The 16,393-nt window shown below is 44.3% G+C and overlaps 1 protein-coding gene across 1 annotated transcript in view; it reads right to left on the reverse strand.

The window, feature by feature from the left end:
* The window catches only part of LOC308628654 (BOS complex subunit NOMO1), a 53,064-nt gene extending 36,915 nt beyond the window's left edge, over positions 1–16,149 (reverse strand). The window contains exons 1-9 of the mRNA XM_081255840.1: positions 15,878–16,149; positions 12,708–12,797; positions 11,148–11,193; positions 8,183–8,283; positions 7,383–7,489; positions 5,167–5,239; positions 3,195–3,347; positions 1,949–2,086; positions 1,527–1,616 (exon numbers count right to left, since the gene is read on the reverse strand). Coding sequence (XP_081111966.1) covers positions 1,527–1,616; positions 1,949–2,086; positions 3,195–3,347; positions 5,167–5,239; positions 7,383–7,489; positions 8,183–8,283; positions 11,148–11,193; positions 12,708–12,797; positions 15,878–16,042 — 963 coding nt within the window. The 5' untranslated portion in view covers positions 16,043–16,149. The remainder of the gene's footprint in view (positions 1–1,526; positions 1,617–1,948; positions 2,087–3,194; positions 3,348–5,166; positions 5,240–7,382; positions 7,490–8,182; positions 8,284–11,147; positions 11,194–12,707; positions 12,798–15,877) is intronic.
* Positions 16,150–16,393: the final 244 nt, after the last annotated feature.

The raw sequence follows: 16,393 nt of genomic DNA on the forward strand, positions 1-16,393 counted from the left end.
TGTGCAAGCCCCTTGAAGCACCAAGGACTTGACCTTCACTCTTCCATCCCCCCTCCAGGGCACAGCGCTACAGTCAAATGCTTCACTGAATCTTAAAGGGCAGAGTCAGAACCCCACTGAGAATGTGACCTAAAAGCTAGCTCCCACCAGTTTAAGCTACTTTAACGCAGTACTTTCTAATGTAACATTAAAAGAAAACGATTAAATTTAATTTTTTCAATAACTGTAACACTGGGTGGTCCACTTATGAAAGACTGCTGTTTTCTTTGGGGATTTACTCTATCTAGCAAATTTTCTACAGTAACCATTTTCTACATCTGTAATTAAAGACAGAACTGTGTGAAGGGCCTCCCTGGTGGCGCAGTGGTTGAGAGTCCGCCTGCCGATGCAGGGGATACGGGTTCGTGCCCCGGTCTGGGAGGATCCCATATGCCGCGGAGCGGCTGGGCCCGTGAGCCATGGCCGCTGGGCCTGCGCATCCGGAGCCTGCGCATCCGGAGCCTGTGCTCCGCAACGGGAGAGGCCACAAGAGTGAGAGGCCCGCATACCGCAAAAAGAAAAAAAAAAAAAAAAAAAGACAGAACTGTGATGAAAAACACATTTACCATCTATTTTAGGGCCTGTATCACCCCATCCATCACCCCAGCTGTCATTCCACTGCGGGCTCTGTCAGCTCTCACCTACTCAACCCGTCCCTCACTTCCACCTTGCTCCCTGCAGACTCTTCTCAACATGGCAGCTGGAGGGGACACACCTCTTCTTCTGCTCGGAACCTTTCAGCGGTGCCAACTGTCACCCAGAATGGCCCACCAGGACCTGCACAACCTACCCCACCATTTCTCTGACACTCTCCCCTCTTCCTCCCTTCTTCGCTCGCTCCATTCCAGCCACCCTGGCCTTTCTGGGGTTCCCTAAACCTTCTGGCCACACTCCTGCCTCGGGACCTTTGCACCTGCCATTCCCTGTCTTAAACACTCTTCCCACAGATGTAAGTACAGTTCGTTGCCTCTTTTCCTTCAGGTTGTCACTCAAAAGTCACCTTCACCCTAAGGCCTTCCCAAGAACAACCTATGAGACCTCAACCCTATCTTAACCTTGAAACTATATAATCTCTTTTCTTGCTTTATGTTTCTAAAGAACAAAGACTTTCTCATATACTTGCTTATTTACTTATTTGTAAGTATATTATCTCTTTCTGCCATTAGAACATGAATTCCACAAAAACAGGAACTTTTGCCTCTTTGGGTCACTGCTATACGCCCATCGCTAGAATAATACCTAAAATATATCTCATTGACACTTGGTAAATATATTTCATTGAATGAAGTAGATGTAAATAGGGCTCTGATTCTCTAAGATAAAGACATTATGTGAGAGAGGTGAAGGATCTAGTCGATCCCAGAATGAAGTGGAAGAGAGTACCTCATTCTGTTTTTTCCAACAGTACTTCTAGATAAACTGATTTTTTTTTAACACGTTTACAACACCTGTGCCCAGGGATGGGAACCCCAACAGAGAGGCCTTACCTCAATTTTCAGGCTGTCATGTTCCACCGTAAAGTCAAGTCTAGAAGGAGCAACGTCAAAGGTAATCCTCTCCCCTCTATAGAATGGAATCTGGAAGAAAAAGTCGGTTAATTACCAAGAGCCAATAACATGATTCAACCATCAATATTAACACTCAATCCAGCAGTCCACAAATAACCAGGGGTCCAAAGCAGGCAAAGAGACACTATTAATCCTAACTGTTTCAGATTTGTGCAAGAGAAAGACTTGCACTATTCCCAGCTGTTACTGAGGGGACAGAGTTACATCTTCAGTAACTGCTAAATAAAATGGTCATGGAACTGCAGGCCAACCATTCAGTCCTTTGATATCCAAATGGCACTGACTCTTCCTATGATGTAAGTGTCCCAAACATAAACAGAACAGAAGTCGGCTTCACTCACCACAGTATAGCCCCCACTCGGCAACGAATAGAAGGAGAAGGAGCCATCTTCTTTGGAGACCGCGTGGCACAAATACACCAGACTCTCGTCTTGGGGTTGGAACCTGGGCACTGGGGAGATGTTGCAGCCCAGGACATCCTAGGCCAGGAGAAAAAACCCAAAATGACTTCCTTTTCCACTTACATGTTCTGATTATTATCAAATAGCCATGCTTTAACAATACTTGTAGGGGCTTCCCTGGTGGCGCAGTGGTTGAGAATCTGCCTGCCAATGCAGGGGACACGGGTTCGAGCCCTGGTCTGGGAAGATCCCACATGCCGCGGAGCAACTGGGCCCGTGAAACACAATTACTGAGCCTGCGCGTCTGGAGCCTGTGCTCCGCAACAAGAGAGGCCGCGATAGTGAGAGGCCCACGCACTGCAATGAAGAGTGGCCCCCGCTTGCCACAACTAGAGAAAGCCCTCGCACAGAAACGAGGACCCAACACAGTCATAAATAAATTAATTTTTTAAAATACTTGTATAAGTTTTATTTCACAAAATATATATTTCTGAAACCTAGGACAGAGCAGAGGACATAGTAGAATGTAAAATCTTTACATTCAAGTTTGAAAAGTTAAAAATGGTCACCGTCCTCCAGGTAAGAAACCAGAGTGGCCCAAGTTCACACAGCTGGTCAGAGGAAGAGCTGGGATTTGTCTGAACTTGGGTCTGTTTGATTTCAAAGCCAGTGCACTTTCCACTGAATTCCACTGCCTCCCGGTGCAGACATTCGATTTCTTGTGAGTCAACAGAGAAACACAAAGTTCTTAAATGCTGAAACTATAAATCAACCTTGACCTGCATTTTATTTTTTATTTAATTTTTTTTAATGGAAGTATAGTTGGTTTACAATGTTGAGTTAGTTTCTGGTATACAGCAAAGTGATTCAGTTACACACATATATATATATTCTTTTTCAGATTCTTTTGCCATTATAGCTTATTACAAGATATTGAATATAGTGCCCTGTGCTACACAGTAGAACCTTGCTGTTTATCTATTTTATATGTAGTGGTGTGTGTATCTCTTAATCCCAAGCTCCTAATTTATCCCTCCCCACCTCCCGCTATGCCCTTTGGTAACCGTACGTTTGTCTTCTAGTCTGAGACTGACCTGCATTTTAAACCGTGTATTCTTAGTCTGTGATCCCCTGTGCCCCCAGCCCTGCCCACAATCTCTCTTGTTCTTCACTCTTCTTTGCTTACCTCTTTGGTTACTAAAGAAGAGAACAGAAGAAACTTCACCCCTTTCATGGGTTCCCCGTCACTGCGGACAGAGCCAGACACGTTGTAGCCAGCCACTATGAGGGGGCCTGCGGCATTGGCGTTGGAGGTCGTTACTCGTACAGTGGTGCTCGCCTACAAGAGAAGGTGTCAACTTCCAAAAGAATAAACACAAAGCGTTTAACAACACGAGGACGTGCTGACACTAAAATATTAACTGGGGGGAAGCAACATACAAAATTGCACGTGTAGTACCATAACAACTGTTTTTTAATTCGCAAAATGAAGTGAAGGGAACTGTGGCAAAATGGAGATGATGGTGATTTCATCTAGATGGTAACAATTTACCTCTTTTACAGTTTTCCACTTCCACTCCTTTATGCTCTTCTGTATGTTCCAATTTTTTTTTAATGAACATGCTTTATTTTTTTCCATGTTTAATGGTATGTATGTGTGTATTTTTAAACTCTTTGTCAAAGTATAATTCACATGAGGAACACTGCACACAGTCTCAGTGTCCAGCACAGTGATTTTCCCAAACTCACCATGCGTCCAACACCCAGACACAGAACAGAACCAGCACCCTAGAAGCTCCCCTCATGCTCATTTCCAGTCACTACTCCCCCAAAGGGCAACCATTATCCTGACTTTTAACAGCCTGCTTTACTTTAAAACACAATTTTACATGAATAAACTCAAATTCCTTTATGTATACAATTAACAAACAATGCAAACCTTAAAATGTATTCTATTTATAATGTGTAAGCTATGGAGTTTTAAATGAAACATTTTTCAATGTTGCCCAGAAGAGAAAAATCCTGAAAACAAAGTCATAAACAGAATACAGACATATCTAGGTGTGAAACTATATCATCAATTATAAATGCGTAAAACTTACAAGGTAAAAACTGAAATACTGATGCTTCTTTAGCAAAACAATGAGACATAGCCTCAAAACTAATATAAAAACTAAGCCTGTCAAAAGGTTCTTTAAGTCTTAACTTCAATTTGTTTCTTCACAGTTATTACAGAACCTCGCTTAGTATTTTTCTTCCTTTTTTGCTCTTCTATTATAAACTATTTCAGTCAAACAAAAATAGATATAGGGATCTATACCAAAGAACACCTATATAAGTTCCAACCAGCTAAAGAATAAAAGAGAAGAAATACAATTCTAGACCCTTGCAGATGCCCACGTCCCCTTCCTCCCTCCCTCTACAAACATCAGTACCATAATGAATATACTGTTTGCCATTCCCATTCGTGTCTTATAATTTTCTACGTGTGAATGTACCCATAAGTGGTATTATCATAAGTGTTTTTAATGACTATATAAACGGTATCATATTTCCTTATCCTTCAGCAATTTGCCTTTTCCCTTCAACTTTATGCTTTTAAGCACAGTCATATTGATATGCGTAGCTCTGGTTCATTCATTATTGCTGACATACAGAATTCTATTGTGTGATGAAACCACAACCCATTCTGCTCTTAATGGACATTTAGGTTGTTTATAGTATTCTGCTACTACAAACAAAGCTGCAATAAACATTCTTATACATTCTCCTTGGGCACATGTACAAGAGTTTCTAAATTGTTAAGTGTATTTATAGATTGTTGTTACAGACTAAAAAAAGAACAATAAAATAATCTCATCGGGTCCTTCTGGTGTTGATTTAGCTTAAAATAGCTACAGTTAATAACAGACCAATTTCACAGCAGGATGACAATGTTGTTACCTAAAACTGAAACCAATATAAGCAACATCTGCTACATGGAAGGAGTTTTCCTGTATAAGTACCACCAAACTAATCAGCAGCACCATTGTGTTTTTCCATCGACTTCTAGAAAAACCATAAAATCATTTCATATCTGGAATCGAAAACCTCTACATTTGTCCCCAAACCAGCACACTGTTGGCATGGCCATCGACATAACTGAAATAAATGCTCACCTCTTTCAATGGCCAGGTTGGATGAGTTGCAAGGATTTCGTAATCTCCAGGAAGAACTTTAAAAAACGCAAACCTAAGAAATACAAAATACCACTTCACTTTCTGCCAACAACCCGAGCACTTCTAATTTTAGGACAACTATTGGAAGCATAAGAAAACAACGTCTGAGTTATCACGAACTTGCCCTTAGCCAGTTAAATGAGCATAAATGAAATTCAATCCTTCGCTGTACAAATCCTCATCAGACAACACTTATTGGGCACTGGCTGTGTGCAAGGAGAGGGGTTCGTGTGCTAATGGGAGGGAAGGCTGATGTTTCCCTTAACCCCAGAAATTTCTGGCCTAAAAACCAGTCCTTGTGGTTCAGCAAGGATCAGTCACAGAACATTCAAGTGTGTGTTGACAGAGTGAGAGGCATGAACAGAAGAGAAGGGAAGCATCCAAAGCAGAAGTGGGAAGGGACGAGAGGTGGGTAAAGAACAGAGGACAGACCCAATAAGCTGAGACGGACGCTTACACAAGATGACACTAAGCGCTAGGGGAGGGCAGGTGACAAAGAGCGTGACTCCTACCCCAGAGTTTAAGACCTGTTATCAGACACAAATAGAAGCCAATCTGGGTTCTTGCACAAAGCAACTGTGATGAAACCAGAAGCTGACAAAGATTATTCTAGCAGCTGTGAACAAACCAACACCAGAGTGGGATGAGCTGAGGACGGAAGTACTACTACCACGTTTCTGCCACATTTAGCCCTCTGGATTTGCAAATCATCGGACCATGAAAGGGCTAATTCCAGCGACATGAAAAATTTCATGCAATTTCTTCTTCTGTGGTTGTATTATATTACATCCAATGTTGCCTGTAATAACTGGATAGAGCTTGGAAATCAGTTTGCTACAAAAGAGTTGACACTGCCACTGGATTTTGGCCTGGGTAAGATTCAGCCTCTACTTCACGTTCACAGCATCCCGGTTCTGCGCGTTACTGTCAGTTTAGTTAGCGCATAGGAAAGAGATTTGGAAAGTGATTCGGAAAGTTCAAGTCACTTTTCCCAGCACGGTCAGCAGCAAATTACTGAAACTAGAGAAAATGAAAGTCCCACCCCCTCCTCTGATCCTCTACAGATCAGGGGAGGGGGTTGGAGAGGCATCAATAAGTATTTTTCAAAACTGAAATATAATTTCAACAATCATCATTTAAAAATTGGATGATGTACTGACAGACTCATTACAAACTTCTATTTTGCAGTTTAGTCATATTTGTGGATTGAAGCAGTCAGTGGTGATTTGCGTGCTTTCAACATCATCAGGTGGAACTATTCTGATATGAATCTTGGCACATCTATTAACATTTACAACTCAACGATATAAATCCATTACATAAATGCTTTAAATTTGACTCAGCAAGGTTAATTAGTCATTAGTTCCAACTACAAAATGATTGTGATATAATAGTGATAAAATGATTTTTTTTTTTTTTTTTTTTTTTTTTGCGGTACGCGGGCCTCTCACTGTTGTGGCCTCTCCCGTTGCGGAGCACAGGCTCTGGACGCACAGGCCCAGCGGCCATGGCTCACGGGCCCAGCCGCTCCACGGCATGTGGGATCTTCCCGGACCGGGGTACGAACCGGTGTCCCCTGCATCGGCAGGCGGATTCTTAACCACTGCGCCACCAGGGAAGCCCGATAAAATGATTTTTAAAAATCAAAACTGAGCTAATCTGTATTGAGCTAAGTTATTAAGCACATGTTCTATGCCAGACAGTTTGAAATGATAATATCGTAATTTAATCTTCTCAATAACCTTAAGAGGTAGGTTCCATGATTATCCTCATTTATAAATGAGGAAACCAAGGCACAGAGGCATTAAGTAACTTGCTCCAGGGCAGACAGCTAGCAAATGGGGGAACCAGGATTCAAACCCAGGCTGTCGGGCTGCAGAGCCAGTCCCAACCATTAAATGAAGGCCTACCATGTGCCAGGCCCTGCAGCAGGTGCTTTATTTATCTCATATTTAATCATTGCATCAACGCTAGATGTAATGGGTCAAATGACTTCCATTTTACAGATGAGGAACTTGAGGCCCTGAGGGGCAGGAACCCGTCTGAAGTTGAGAGGCTGAAACAGGATTTGAACCCAGGTCTCCCTAAATCCAAAGCTCCCCACACATCAGGGCCCGGCTCTAGCCTCGGGGCAGGGCGTAACACGCATGACTCACTTTCCGCCAGGCTGTGTGACTGTGGACTGGATCTTTGCTTCTGTGCCTGTGTTTCTCAGAGACACCTGAACTCCTGCGGGCCCCAGGGGCTGCCCTTTGCTGAGAACCTGCCGTGGAGACGGAGGAGTTAGGAGCCACCCGGCAGCAACGTTCTCCTCCCAGCCGCACGGTCCATCCTGCTCCCCACATGAAGCCCATGACCTTCTTTGGGTCAAGTTTCCTTGGAAAAGATAGTAGAGATTGTGGATACCCTTCCCAGGGAGGCTTGGGGACAGGGACAGGGAACAGCAACAGTAAAATGACACTTTGTTTCATTGACTCTAAGACACCTTCAATTAAAGATGCACAATTATTTTACAAACCACTGCGAAAGAATAAATACCCAGGGTCCCCATCTCTAACAAGAAACCCACACAAAAAGCCGGGACCAAAGGCCCTCACTCTCAGGGTCAAGGGAAAGGAGAATAAACCCACCATGAAGAAAAAGGAAGGCAATAAATATGCGCATCTCAACCGTGGTGCTGGGTGCGGGGAGGGGGAACTCTCCCCTGAGAACCTGTCCCTCTAAAAAGCCATCCTGGCATCTATACTCGGACAGGGGAGTGACCAGCAACCTAGACCCGGCCCCTAAAAACACCTGCTACGTTTTACATGCAATTTCATTGAGCTCCCAGGCCCTCTTGAAGCTTATCTGTGGGTCCCTTGTGGGCTCAAAGCCCCCAGTTTAAAAACGTCTTGCTTTTTTAAAGGTAAGAGAAGACCCAGTATGTACCACAGCGCAAACGTGACAAATGCCAAACCTTTCCATTCACGGAGAAGCCCGTGAACACGAAGTTGACGTCCCCGCCCTTCGTGCAGATGTCGCTCACACCATCCACGTAGAGCTCCACGGTGGTTGGCTCTGCCCAATGACAGGGGGAGGGGGGAACAGGGTACAGGACACAAGAGCAAGCTGAGTTCTGGGACAGGATGAAACTGTCTGCGTCAAACACATTGAACTGCTTAACTTTCACTGTATTCACTTTTGAGCCACTCACGTGGCTTGAAATCCGAAGGCACAAGGAGATACACAGGGAAAAGTCTCCTTCCCACCCCTACATCCTACACCCACTTCCCCACCCCAAAGGGAACCAGAGTTTACAGTGTGATATGCTTTTGTAAACAGTCTTGCAGCTGAGCTATATCTCAGAGTCCCATGGAAAATCCAGTGAGTGCCAAAGAGTTTTATTACTGAACGCCCACCACAGACCAGGCACTGAGCTAAGTACACTTAATCCTGACAACTATCTTAGAGGTAGCTAGTAACATCTGCAGCTGATTGAGGGATAAAGTGGGGCACAGGAAGGTTAAAGAATCTCCTAAAATCACAGAGCTTGTGAGGGACAGAGCCCAAATTCAACCCCAAAAGTCTGGCTCCACATCTGTCTCCTGACCAAGTACAGGAGTTTGGCCACATTATACCAGGACTGTAAACTCCAATGTCCATAGTTACCGGGTGGATTAGAAGTCAGCAGACTGGCCAAGTGCGGACTGCAGCAAATGGAAAAAGGGGGACAGCTTCTACCAACTACTGCCACATGACCCAGTGCTGCCCAAGCTTCCACCTTCTGAAGGACTGGAAATCTGGATTTTATGTGCCGTGTCCTGATTTTTCAATATTAGCAACTAAGTCAAATTAAAAAAAAACTGAAGAGTTCATCATAACAGGGGTTAAAGTTGAGTTTTAAAAAGGTTAGGAAGACCATGAAGTGAGAAGCAGAGGAAAAAATGGACCAGTCGAGAGAATTTCTGGTAAAATGAAGAATGACACACATACACAGGGGAAAGCACCAGTGAAAAATGGACAAAACCTTGAACAGGCAGCTCACAAAAAGAGGATATCCAAATGGCCACGAAACCTATGAAAAAGTGCTCAATCTCATGGACCATCAGGAAATGCAAATCAAAACCACAATGCGAGGCCACCACTCCATCACCAGGACAGCTAAGATGAAAGAGACTGACAGCCGGTGCTGGTGAGGATGTGGAGGTCTGAACTCTTACACACGGCTGGTAGAGCAAAGTTTTGCGACATCTACCTTGGCTGTCCAGCAGTCTCTACTAGGGCTGAACATGTAAAAAGTCTATCGCCCAGCAATTCCACCCTGGTATATACTCAACAGAAATGTAGACATGTGTGCACCACAAGATATATACAAGGATGTTCGCAGGAGCACTGCTCCTAGTGGCCAAAACTGGGGCGCAGCCCAGATGTCCGCCAACAGTAGAGGGGGTAAATCACTTGATATTCACACAGCAGTAGAATGAACTAATATACTAACACATAATACATAATAAGGATGAATTCTGTACAAATTGTCAAGAGAGAGAAACCAGGCACAGAAACGTACCCTGTGTGATTCTGTTTACATGAAGTTCAAAACAGACAAAATAATCTATAATTTTAGGTCGGGCGGCGCAATTAGCAAGTGCCTGGGATGGGGCACTTCTGGGTGCTGGTCAGGTTCTGTCTTGTCATCTAAGTGGTGGTTACATGAGCGTGTTCGTTTTGTGAAAATTCATCACCTGATATCCCTGTGATGAGTACAGTTATCGGAAAGTATGTTATAATTTAATTTAAAAACTTATTAAAAGAAAAAGAACTGACAAGAAGGGAGGGGATTCAAACAAAACACTCCTGCAAGCCACCGATCTGTGACGTCTCTGGCAGATTTGTCGTCTCTCTGGCCGTGGGTTGGCTTTGACTCCCCTCCGCTTTTCTGGACCGCACCAGCCAGGCACCCCCGGCCGTGAACTGAGAAAGAGCTTGTCGCCCAGATGCAAGTTGGCTGTCGCTGCCACTGTGACAGCAGGGACTCAGTTCTTCCCCTTCTAACTCACAGGCAGGCCTGGTAGGAACAACTGGGCCCTCCACGTCTCCCCGCAAGCTACAGAACTGGGGTCACACACCCTCTACCGAAACGTCAGGGCTCTGCTCTCCAAAAACACCAGCCACGTCACAGCAGGACCCCTTCTTCTGATCCAGCCCACTCCCGCTCCTCTGACTTTGCTAAAAGACAGTCACCTCAGGAAAGTCTGGAGCTTTTGTTTGTACGTGTGCGGAAAGACTGCTTTTAAGTATTTACTAATTAATTGCCAATTATGTGCCAGCGATTCTGAACACATAAATACACTGGTCCATTAATCCTCCAGTAGCCTGTGAGGCAGGTACTACTACTCTCCTGACCCCTAGTGAGAAGACGGACGCCGACCCAGCGGAAGTAGCTCGTCCAAGGTCGTCACAGAGCTGGTAAGGCCCAAGGCTGTCAGAGCTTCTGATCTCTTAAGAGAAGTAAATCTGCATTTTTATGTCAAGTCTCACAATGTTTAATGTTGCCATTAATTCACTGAAAAAATTTTTTTAAAAACACTGAGGGGGCTAAGAAAGAAGCCATCCTGGAAGAGGAACAAAGTCCCCACTCCTGACCTCTATATTCATCAAGTTCTACTGGCACTTAATGAACGAAGCTGCTAAAGTGGAGTTTTCTGAGAGGTACAAGAAAAGATGCCTACTTTAAGAAACATGACAGAAAATCTTAAGGTAGGTCTAAAGTAACTCCAGTCTACTCTAAAGTAATAGGGGCAAGGCGGTTAAAAAAAAACCCTCTTCCACACTAGAAAGGAATCCTTAATATTTTAACAATCTATGCACTCTGTCAATTTAAATTAATATTCAGCATATAACCTAATCCTTTACAGAGTGTACCTGGTTATTTGTTAACTTACCAAAACTCCACCCTAGAGGAGGCTCAATCTTCAGAATGAAATCTCCCTACAAGGAGAAAAAAAAAATCACTGCAAAGGACTAAGAACTGATGACTATTCAACTAGTTTAATTTAGTTTAGTGCTAGCCTATTATCTAGAATTTTCCCACCTGAAATGGAATTCCAAGCATAAACTCTGTACTTGTAAATGGTAGTGAGCTCTTGATTCCCTTCATGTGCTACAATCTCAACCCCCGAACCTCCCGTTTAACCCATCAAAGAGTTACAAAGACTCTGTATTCAGAGCTCGTGGTCTTTTGATTCCAAACATTCTATTAATCCAGTCTCCTGTTAACCCCTCATATGACTAAGGTTGCCAGGGTCAGCCAGATCTTCAGGAACTAAAGTCATTTCTTAAAACTAGATTTTACATACACCCTTGAGTGAAGGGTTCCTTGAGAATGTTTTAATAGTTTAAAAAAAAAAAAAACAACAGATTTCAAGACCCAACTAGTCTACCTCTAGAAATCAATCTTATGTATTGTGCATAAAGATGTAAGTTCAAGAATATTTATTGCTGTGTGGTTAGTAATAATAATTTTAAAAACTGGGAAAAAGCCTCTGTGTCTATAGAGAAATTGGGAATAAATTAGTTTGGCCTGCCTCTGACATGTGTGCAACCATTAAAAGGAAGGTCCATACATGCTGATGTCCAAAGTGTGCCAAAACACCACCACAGGGAAAAAAAATCACATTGCAGAACAATGCCTAGTGTTTGAGTCCATTTGTATTTTTTTTAATCAAAAGCAAAACTACACAGTATATTAACTACTTTTGCAACTTCCTGTGAATCTATATTTCCAAGTAAAAAGTTGAAATGTGGGGAGAATGAGGGGTGGGAGAACAGGTATGCATGGACACCCATCTATGTGCACATGTGTTTGTGTATCTGCATATATGTACATGCATGTATATTCGTGGATATCCGTACAACTCTAAATACACAGAAAGTCATCTGCTAGGATACACACTGAAACTTTTATCAGGGGTTATCACTACAGACGGAGGGGGGTTTGGGGGATAAAAGATAAACTTTACTTCATAAACTTCTAAACACCTTGATTTTTTTCACAAAGCTCATGAATTCACATATTACTTATATAATTCTTTTTAATGATATTTTAAGCCGCTTGCAAGTAAAGGGTTCTATTAAATCAGGGTTTCTCAGCCTTGGCACTGGTGACATTTGGTCTGCCCCATACAGCATGGCAGGATGTTTAGCTCCATTCCTGGCCTCCACTGACGAGATAACTGCACCACTCTCCCTCCCTCACAGTTGTAACAACCAAAAATGTCTCCAGATGTTGCCAAATGTCCCTGGAGACATTGAGAATCACTGCATTCAATCAAACCAGTTCATAAGCTTGGCCAGAATTTGGCCAGAATTACCATACTCCACTTACAACTTACAAAACATGAGTATTTGCACATGTGGGAAAGCCACTCTCCTAGTCAGCGCAGCCCTGTGGGTCACACTGACAACTTCCCATCGTAAAAGACTAAAGTACTCTCCCCTCTTACCTTATCATACAAGGGGATCATAAAGTAACCATTGTTAGGGGCACAGTCTGTCTGGTATTTCAAAGTCCCATGCTTGGTGTACAACTTTATCTAGAAAGGAAGGAAAGAAAAGAGAAGTCATAATATCACTGTTGAGAATTAGCTACATATAATGCACCTGAATGCATTTAGTCAAAATGCATTTGCTAAGGACCTACCATATGAAGCTACTAACACTAGGCATTAGGTCAGAGGGAAATGATAAGTATCCCCAAAATAATGTGATTTGATATTTTTCAGGTTAGAAACTATCTCCCAAAGTCATATTTTTTCAATGGTTTTCAGTTTATTTTAGTGTCTGTCTCTACGTTGTTTCTGGGTCTAAAACAAATTTTCAAATTTTGCTCTTAGTAAGGGGCTTGTTAAAATGCAATTCCTGGGGCGGGTTGGATTGGAAGTTTGGGACTAGCAGATGCAAGCTATTATATATAGAATGGATAAACAACAGGTCCTACTGTGTAGCACAGGGATCTATTTTCAATATCCTGTAATAAACCTTAATGGAAAAGAATATGAAAAAGAATATATATATATATATGTATAACTGAATCACTTTGCTGTACACCAGGAACTAAACACAACACTGTAAATCAACTATACTTCAAGTTTTTGTAAAGTACCTTAAAAAAATGCAATTTCTGAGCCCCACATCTGTTTCTAAAATAGAAGGTCTGAGGTGAGGGCCAGGGATCTGTATTATTTACCCTAAAGAGTTCCAATGCTTGGAGTAACATCCATCTAGAAACTTTTAATGTTAATAATCTGTAACTATGATAACAGAATTGGGTCACACCAGTTAAGAAGATGTATAAAGCAGCAGACTCAGAACGTGCGCACTTAGGAAAAGAACACAGTGAAATTACGTACAGACTGCAGGCTCCCCTTGGGCGGTGACCACGGCTTACATTCCATGGCGCCTGGGTCAGTGTCTTATTTAGCGTAAGTACTCAATAAATACTCAAACTTGTCTACAGGCCATAAAGAAATTCAGATGCATGCACTTAAAGCAGGGACTAAAAATCCGACTGTCCAGAGGGGCTATGGAAGTCCTATCAAGGGGCATTCACTTAAAGAGAGACAGATTGCTACTTAACCCAAGCCAAGTTTTGCAGCCCAAAGATCAGCTGGTTTTCCAGAGAAATCAGGAATGCAGTTTTTAATGTGAAATCTCCTGAATGTTAAAGAATTAGCAACCAGTAAGTTTTTCTTTTTTAGGGATTTCTGTCTGCTCTATTCACTGAACTGAATATCCCCACCAGACACAAGGCTTCTGCACATGCCGGGGCTCACTCAACAGTTACTGACTGAGTGAATATGATGGAAAAACACCCAGAAGGGAAGAGAGCTGGAGAAGAGCGAAGGTAGTTTTACTGGGACACAGAAAACACAATCAAGAAATGATTATGAAATATCTTATTTACATTTCTTGCATAAAGCACAGGTCAGGGCACAGAATGGCAATATACATTACACATATGAAACACCTCATTTCACAATCAGAAATTAAGAAAGAATGAGTGTCTCAGACCACCTGGACAGGCAGCCCTAGGGCTCAGGGAACACATTTCATACTAGGTCACAAAACCTGCCCTCTGCTCTCAAGGTCACTATTAGTGTTTGGGGTGGGAGTGCCCCTTACTGCCTTCACTTTCCTCCTGGAGCCCCAGGAAACTACAAGTTGCAAAGCCTTTCCAGGCGGCTTCTGGAATGTCCTGTGCCCACAACCCAGGAGGTGGCATGGGCACCCAGAGATCCTAGGAGCCCTGCCACTGTCAGTGGGTAGATTCATTAAACGCCTGACTTCTTAAGACCAATCGTCTTGAAGGTGACGATTGATTAACTTCTTTAGAAAATACATGATGCTGGGTTCTGCTGCCTCTCACCCAACACCATCTTACAGGAATAAAAACTGGGACTTGGAGCAAGGCCAGATCAAAGAGCTAGTGGGATGTGAATCTACTTCCTACCCCTCCCCCAATCCTCAGCAACCTACTTTGTAGAACACACTGGTCCAACCCTTCACCGCAGCCCTCCAGCTACCTGCACAGAAGCAGCTCAATGTGCTTTCAGACAGACAGCCTTTGGGGTCTTAGTCCCCACTCCTTTCTCTTTTTCAGCCACTTCCTTTTTTCTCTCCCCAATTCCCTTTTCTGCCCCATCATCAGTACCCTCCTGAAACAGAGGCCAGCCCCTCGGGTCCCTTCCCATCTGTCCTGCAAGTGACTTTCTATCCCTACCTCCATCTATCTCCCTTCTTCTCACAAGCTTTCTGGGTCATAATTCCACTAGGCTAATAATCATCTAACTGAACAGGGCTTTGCAACTTAATAAAAAGACTCCTGCACAAATCTCTAGTGTAATTCCAATAACTACCCAGTACAGGCAGCTGACAACTCGACATTTTCAGAGGAAAAGGGGTCCCATGGGGGAAACCAGGGAAATTAAAAATAGTTTCCCAGCCCCAGAGATGCCAAGAGAGATCTACTGGGTCAGGATCTCTGGGATGGGAATCCATGCTCTTTAAAAGCTCCCCAGGGTGGTTGGAGGAGCAGTGGATTGGAACTTTGCGGGGACTCTCTGTTGTGTGGGTAAGACTTGCTGTATCTAGGTTCTGGAATATAGGTTTCAGAAATCTCAGTTTCAGGAGGTCTGTGTTCCTGGGAGTTTGAGCATCTGGGGTATCAATCAGTCCTAAGGGGTCTGGGTCCTGCTGAGACTGGGTTTTAAGAGATCTGGGGCCTGGATTCTGGGGATCTGGAGTTTAGGTTTTGAAGAATCTGGAGTCTTGATTTGCAGGAGGATCCTTAGTTTTGCGTGACCTAATAAAAGTTTTAGACCACCATCATCGTCACCAAAAATGTCCCTCACACCCATGTGCACATACCTTCGGGGCCCCGCCCCCGCCCCCACTCCGTAGCTGACCCCAAGATAAGAACCCTCACTCCAACGCGACTGGGGAGGAGATATTGGAGACCCGCGGAGAGCGGCGCCTTTAAAAAGGAAAGGACTCCCAGAGTGGGGGGCTGGTGGCAACTGCCAGGTGTCAGAGGCGAGGCCACCGCGGCTCAGAGAGGTTGAGCGATTGGCCCGGGGTCACACAGCGAGCTCCGGGCCGCGGGGCGGCCGCTCACCTCGATGAGCGAGTAGTTGATCTCCACGTCCGACTTGACGAAGCCCCCGCAGCCCACCACGATGTCCTCGGAGCCGCGCGCCGGCCCCACGCCGCTCAGCAGCAGCACCACGGTGGCGACCACCACCACCGACCCCGGCGGCCCCACGCCCCGGCGCTCCCGCATGGTCCTGCCTCTGCTGCCAGACCCTCCGCAGACCTCCAGGTCCCGCCCCTCAAACCGCCCGCGGCCTGCGGCTTCCTCCACCACGGGCGGCTGACAGCCCAGTCCCCGCCCCGACAAGGCCGCGCGTGCGCGATCCGGCCGCACGCCCACTCCCCCAGGCAAAAGAATTATGGCGCATGCTCAGCAACAAAACGAGACCACTTGTGCCCTCTGGAGGCCTGGAGGACTCCGCGCACCGTCAGGCAGGTGCAGTTGCAAGGTGTGTGTGTGTACAGTCATAAACTACATAGCTAAACCCTACTTTGGAACTCAGTAGCACTGAAACTGGAAAGGACTGTTGATCGAAGTATC

Source organism: Mesoplodon bidens (assembly GCF_964165515.1).
Source record: "Mesoplodon bidens genome assembly, chromosome: 15".
NCBI classification, from domain to species: domain Eukaryota; kingdom Metazoa; phylum Chordata; class Mammalia; order Artiodactyla; family Ziphiidae; genus Mesoplodon; species Mesoplodon bidens.